Source organism: Orycteropus afer, unplaced genomic scaffold (genome assembly GCF_000298275.1).
Source record: "Orycteropus afer afer isolate SDZICR_OR568_19922 unplaced genomic scaffold, OryAfe1.0 scaffold00005, whole genome shotgun sequence".
Taxonomy (NCBI): domain Eukaryota; kingdom Metazoa; phylum Chordata; class Mammalia; order Tubulidentata; family Orycteropodidae; genus Orycteropus; species Orycteropus afer.
The window spans coordinates 27,705,019-27,711,994 of record NW_006921592.1 but is presented as its reverse complement, the minus strand read 5'-3'; the positions used below and the strand labels follow the sequence as shown (position 1 = coordinate 27,711,994).

Below are 6,976 nucleotides of genomic sequence, written 5' to 3'. Positions count from 1 at the left end.
AATGATTTTTTTCCCTCTCACTTCCTCACTGTTTTCAAATCATCTTGCAATAAATAATCTTGTGCATCACTTTTTAAGGAGCTCTAGTGGCATAGTGGCTAAGGCACTTGACTGCTAACCAGAAGGCTGGCAGTTCAAACCCGCTGCCACTCCTTGGAAGGAAGGTTGGGCAATCTACTTCCGTAGTGATACTGCCTCGGAAACTCAAGGAGGAGTTGCTATGAGTTGGGGCTGACTCGATGGATAACAACAACAACAACACTTTTTAATATATTTCTTTAAAAACTTCCAAAGAGAAGAATTCTGAGATGTAAAATTAATGTTTTTAAGGCCTTTAGTAAACACTAGCCAGCTGGTTATCTAACACATTTTTGTTTTTCCCTCTTTGTCAGTCAACAATGTTGGAATGCTTCCATACTATTTCCAGAGCTATTTCCTTAACACACCGGAGGAAATCCAGGTAGACTTATGTTCTTATGTGTGTAGTTTCTTCTTACCAAGGTACTGTGTCCCATGGCTGGATAATCACCAGGGCCTGAGAGGAGGTAATTGAAGTGTATCTCACGAAAATTTAATGGTGCAAATTTTGAGGTATCTCTTTCTTTTTACCTTAGTACTTGATACATAATCAATGCTTCCACTTTTCATGGCCATCTTTAGGATAAAGACATCTTCCTTCTTCACACTTCAGAACTTACCTGTTCACTATCCCATTCATTTGTGGCCAAATTCTGCATGATAAATTCACACAGAACTCTTTGGCTTTCTCTGTCATGCCAGGAAATAATATTTGTTCAACTTTCAGTGTGAGGAAAGTACATGATACAGACACTATGGTTAGAGTATTGTAAATTCACCAACCTTGGTTCAGACCCTTGGCTGCCATTGTTGGTCATGATAGCATTTTATGCATTTAACAGTCCTTGAAAGTACTATTTGTTAACCTTTCACCAGGCCCTGACTTTGAGGTTGTACCGTTATGTCAATTCCAAACAGCCTATCATGGTTCTCCATTTCTTGGGGGAATTGTCACCTGCAATTATTCCTATCATCCTATTTAAGCTGAGGGTAGAATGCTCTGGCACGTAATGCCAGATTGATTGAATATTGCTGTCACATCCTTACCACACTCCTCTCTTGACCATATATTTAACCCATGTCCTCTTGCTTTCAACACTCCCTGCGTCTGGTCCAAGTCTCTATCCCTCCATGAATGTATCACTGATGCTTCATTCTTGCTGATCTCCCTCTAATTATGCCTGTTTGAGTGTGTGTCTGCATGTTGCTGTATCTGTCCTTCTTTCACCTTCTCTCTGTGTTGAGTGATTCTATTAGTTTCCTTTTCTGGTCTCTATACCCTAGAATCTTTACCTTGCATTACATGATCATTTGCCTTTCTATTCTCTATGCTATTGTCTTCTATCACACATGTGATAGTCCCTCATCCTCCAATTGGAAATTGAACATTTTGCTTTGAAAAACTCAGTTCAGATGCATAGCTGAGTTTTCACAAAGACTCTTGGTGAGCTCAGTTGAAGATCACATACTTACAGAATCATGGCATGGATGTCAGATGTTACCTAATTTGGGTCTGTACTCACCAAACATCAATTAGAAGCCTAATTTGTAAGCTGGATTAGTGATGACACTGCTCAGACCTACATTTTTGTCCATTACATAGTTCTTTAGCACTGACTACTCCTCAAGAGAATTTCTCAAACTATTGGAGGAGCTGTGGTGGCGTAGTGCCTAAGGCACTTGACTGCTAACCAGACAGCTGGCAGTTCAAACCCACCAGCCACTCCTCGGAAGGAAGGTTGGGCAATCTACTTCCGTAATGACACTGCCTCAGAAACCCAAGGAGGGATTGTTATGAGTCGGGGCCAACTTGATGGCACATAACAACAACAACAACATTGGATTAATTCATCGTTGTGATTATTTGTTACAGAGCCTCATCCATTGTAACATCACCTCAGTAGTGAAGGTATGTAATCAGTATGTGTGCTGGATGCATTAAAATGTAGTAGCTGTCAGAATCTGGCAATTCAGGAAACTACCTCTTTATACTATAGAAGCAAAATTCTTTGAAATTGAGCCACACTTGAGTGAGAGATAATCTAGTGGTCCTTTAAATATCTTACTCTGATTTCATTAAGAAAATACAGTGATGGAATCATTCTCTGCAGTATCTAAATCCTATTTGTGCACTCAGTTGAGTCACATGTCAGAATATATTTGGCCTGACAGTTCTGCTACTTGGTCAAGATCCCTGTTTTGGTTACCTAGTGCTGCTCTAACAGAAGATAAACCACAAATGGGTGGCTTTAACAAACAGGAGTTTATTCTCTTACAATTTTGGAGGCTTTGAGTCTGAGTTCAAAGTGCCAGGCTCTAGGCACTGGATGAAAGCCCTTCAATGTTGGGCTTCAGCTCTGCCTCCTGCTCCTGGCCCACTGAAGCTAGAGGCTTTTCTTCACTCAGACAGCTGCTGGCTGCTGAGGCTGCCAAGTCCAAGGTTGACAAGTAGAAAGGCACAGTCCCAATGTTACCAAGCAACACGGCAGGCCACTAATTCAAGTCCAGATGAAGTCCCAAGATTGGCATGGCATGGCAAGCTGTTGAACAACAACTTGGCTACATGCAGGGTTCAAGTGTGCCAAAAGGCTAGACAACTTTCCCAAGGCTTCTCCATATACATAGGAAGCAGATCACATCCCTAAAGCAGCTACTCAGCTGCTCACAGTAGATTCCATCATGGAGTTGATTAACAGTTTCATCATGGGGAATACTACATCCAGCTGGCCAGCCACTCAACCAAGCCCAGCCGAGTTGACACATAAACTTAACTACCACAATCCCAAGGCATTTTTTTTTTTAATTGAATACCTCCTGCTACTTTTAATCTTTGTATATAGAGGAAAGCTCACAGTGTTTGGAAAAATGACAAAGAATATGGCTTATATTTTCTGGACTTTTGTTGCATAATAAATATTTATCGAACTGAAGCTTGAGTTCTAATTCCAGTTTGGATACTAATCAGTTGGATAGGATTGGTGAATTATTTAACCCCCTGGAACTTCAGATTCTTCATGTATTATTAAAAGAGGGTTGGACTATGTGATGTTTTAGGTGTCATTTTAAACTCAAGTCCTCTGATTAGGATTAACTGCATAAGCGTCTCCAAAGCTATAGTATTCTATATCAATTCATGAATAAGAGAAAAGTGCACCCTCTGGGCAATTTAGAAAAAGTGTTGCTTAAATGTGGGCACAGAGCCTCTGGGTGGTGCAAATGGCTAATGCATTTGGCTGCTAACTGAAAAGTTGGCAGTTTGAATCCCCCCAGAGGACCCTAGGAAGAAAGCTCTGGTGATCTACTTTCAAAGACTCAGTCACTGAATACCCTATGGAGCACAGTTCTATTCTGATGCACGTGGAGTCACCATCAATTGGCATCAACTTGATGACAACTGTTTTTTGTTTCCTAAATGTGGACACAGCCTGATGCTGCATGACTTGCTGAGTAGATAATGCTTTTCAGTGAACACATGTTTCCCCTTCCTCCACCTCTACAAAAGTACATGCCTTGTGAGTGAAACTTGGCCTTTTTGTGCCCACTCATTCCTACACCTGGGAAACTTGTTCAGTGCACAAACTTCACAACTGGACATGGCAGCTCTTGCGATCACTCTAGAAGGTGCTTTGGATGGATGAGCCTTGATGAGCAAGGTATGATCCTTGACCTCATGGAGCTGGGACCCTGGCTGGGGAGCAGAAGGAGGCTCAGTCTCACACATTTAAACAACACAGACTGATAGTGGAGGGGGAAGCCAGTCCAAACTTGGGTTTTTATCAACATAAATAGGGGCATGGATGCTGGGCAGACTAAACAAAAATTATTTTTAAGTGGATAAGTTAGGCTGACAACAATTATTTTCACCACGAGTTGTTTCTCTTCCAAACATGCTGGTATTTTACAGTTTCCTGCTCAGTTATGATTGGATACATACATTCTTTCTATGCTGAGCCATCAGTGGCTTTTTAAAGTCCCAGCTGATGTAATTTTATGTTTTATACGTCCAATTGCTGTCTGCAGCCTTACCACTAACATTTTTCATGTTATTTTGCACATTGATCTTTCAGTCTTGCTCTGTTTCATCACAGGGGTTTCTCAAATGTATTTGACAACTCTCTGACTTCATTAGCAGAGAAATGCTTTGATTTGCTAAAAAAAATTATTTTATGTATTGTTAAGCAGTAACCTCCCTACATAACAGTGAAAATAAATGGAAGGTTTAGTTCTAAGTCTGTCATCATCCAATTAGCCATGTTGATTGGAAGCATGTCCCCAAGGAGCATCTGGGATTAGTAGAGTTCACCATCAAGAGCAGAGATGGAAGCATGCATTGGAGGCAGAGGGAAGATGGGATAAGAGACTAAATATTGGGAGCTTTAAGGCAGGGATATACACAGTTCATTGTTGTCTCTCTAATGGAGATCAATCACCCCATAAGACTAGTAAATTCATTTAGAAGACCTTTGAGGAAATTCTGGTGTTGTCCAACAGTGCTCTAACTAATACCTTAAATGATCTGGAGGGAGTCAGGGAATCTAGTCTCTCTCCCTTCTCTTGCCTCTGTCAAAATCTTTCAGGAGACAATACAGTGGGTTCTACGGATCTCCTCTGCCTCCTTCTGTTATAACTGTCCCATAGCAGTAAAAACATTATTTGGAGGCTCTCTAAGATATAATAAGGGGTTGGCTGATGACATGGGGGAGCAGTGGCAGGGACAGAGACTACCAAGACAACATGGAGAAGCAGGCAAATTCTGCCTTCTAGTCCTCAGCCTCCTTTCACTCTCTCCTCTCTTTTTCCCTTTGGATCCCTGGTTTCCAATTTGCTCCCAGGACAGAGCCCAATTCCAGTGCTTTATGGAACATTTCAGTCCATGAGTTTGGCTCTTAGTTCTTAAAACATGTGCCTTCCTTTTCATGGTGAAATGCAAAGTTACTTTAATAGAACAGTGAGGTTCCAGAACTGGCAAGGAAGACCTTTTCAGGGAGTGGTAGGTTGGGATGTCTGTTAGTTCTCTAGTGCCGCTCTCGCAGAAAATTACCACAAATGGGTGGCTTCAACAAGCAGGGATTTATTCTCTTACAGTTTTGGAGGCTAAAAGTCTGAGTTCAAAGTGCCAGCTCTGGGGGCTGGGTGGAAGCCTCTCAACCTTGGGCTTCGCTCTGTCTCTTGCACCCAGCCCACTGAAGCTGGAGGTGTCTCTTCACTCAGAGAGCTATTGACTGCTGAGACAGACAAACCAAAAGTTGACAAATAAAATGACATAGTCCCAAGATTCCCAAACAACATGGCAGGCCACTAATTCAAGTCCAGAAACAGTCCCAAGATCGGCAGGAAACATGGCAGGCTGCTGAATGAAGACTCAATTACATGCAGGGTCCAAGCATGCAAAAAAAAAAAAAAGTGCAGAGGCCTTTTTAAGTATTTCTTCTTATATACTGGAAGCAGACAACATTCCAAAGTCAGCTACTCAGCTGCTCCAATAGATTCCACCACGGAGCTGATTACCACTCACATCAAGGGGAATAACTACATCCAGCTGCCCAGCCACTCAAAGCTAGGTCAAGGCAAGTTGACACACAACTTAACTACTGTAAGGAGGTATGTTGTTATTCCAACAGGCAGGCAGTGGCTACATGGTCTGTCTTCTGAACTATTTCACAGACCATCTGCAGGCTGCTTAAAAAAAACAGTTGCTATTGAATCAGTTCTCACTTATGGTGATGCCATGGATATCAGAGCAGAACCCCTCTGTGGGAAATTTGGAGGATCAACAGGCCTTTTTTCCCAAGTGCCTCTGGGTGGATTAGAACATCTAATTTTTCAGTTAGCAGGCAGGCTACTTAGGCTACTTCTTTTGAATAGAAGAGATGACTTTCTTCATCTCGTACCTTGTAATGAGCTGCTCATTGATGCTTGTTAGTTTTCCTGATAGTTTCCTGATTCTAAGGCATGGATGAAATTTGTAATGGCCAGCTGACTTTTGCCTCCCAGAATAAAGAGTATCTTGGGAATCTCAGTGTTGAACTTATAGACATACCCACAATTTTTTCTCTGCCCCTATTTTCCTGGAAAACTAGCTTTATAAGGAATAAACTAATGGCCTCTGAACAGTTAGTTTGTGGTTTATCTAGTCCAGGATCCACTTTTTGTCAGAATTACCTCCCATGAGAGTTAAGGCCATCTGAGAAGATTATACTCTTTCCTCAGCTTCCTCTATTACCCACCTTCCCACTTAGCTCCTTAATCAGTGCATAACTTTGGTCTTCTTTTGTAGATGACACAGCTGATTCTGAAACACATGGAAGCAAGGTAAGACCTTCCTTTGTAAAAGTGTAGAGCCTCTCAGTCTCCTAGTCCTGGTAGTCAGCTGGTCTGGGGCATAGGAGAATGGGTTCATTCAGTCTATGGCTTTAAACTCACTGTCATGCAGTTGATTCCAACTCATAGCAACCCCTACTGGGATTCCAAGGTTATAAATCTTTATGGTAGTAGATAGCCTCATCTTCCTCCCATGGAGCTGTTGATGGATTTGTCTTTAGTGTGGTCATGCAGAAAAGCTGGGGGCAGGCTGGGTGGGTTTTGGCTGCTGTCTGCTGTCCATTCAGTGGTGCTGGAGCAGGTGTTGTTGTTGTTGTTATGTGCCTTTGAGTCAGACCCTACTCATAACGACCCCTCCCTGGGTTTCCGAGGCAGTATCACTACAGAAGTAGATTGCCCAACCTTCCTTCTGAGAAGTGGCTGGTGAGTGTGAACTGCCAGGCTTCTGGTTAGCAGTCAAGCACCTTAGGCACTACGCTACCAGAGCTTCTGGAGCAGAAGGTAGCCCTCACCAAGTGGGTAGTATGGCAGGTGTAGAGAGTATGGCTGGTTAGTTCTGATTTCTTGGCAGAAACCA

General features: G+C 42.4%; 1 protein-coding gene across 1 annotated transcript in view; it reads left to right on the top strand.

Moving 5' to 3' along the window:
* Nucleotides 1–6,976, top strand: part of HSD17B3 (hydroxysteroid 17-beta dehydrogenase 3) — a 74,926-nt gene that overhangs the window by 34,303 nt on the left and 33,647 nt on the right. The window contains exons 4-6 of the mRNA XM_007939852.1: nt 393–460; nt 1,952–1,987; nt 6,356–6,390. Coding sequence (XP_007938043.1) covers nt 393–460; nt 1,952–1,987; nt 6,356–6,390 — 139 coding nt within the window. The remainder of the gene's footprint in view (nt 1–392; nt 461–1,951; nt 1,988–6,355; nt 6,391–6,976) is intronic.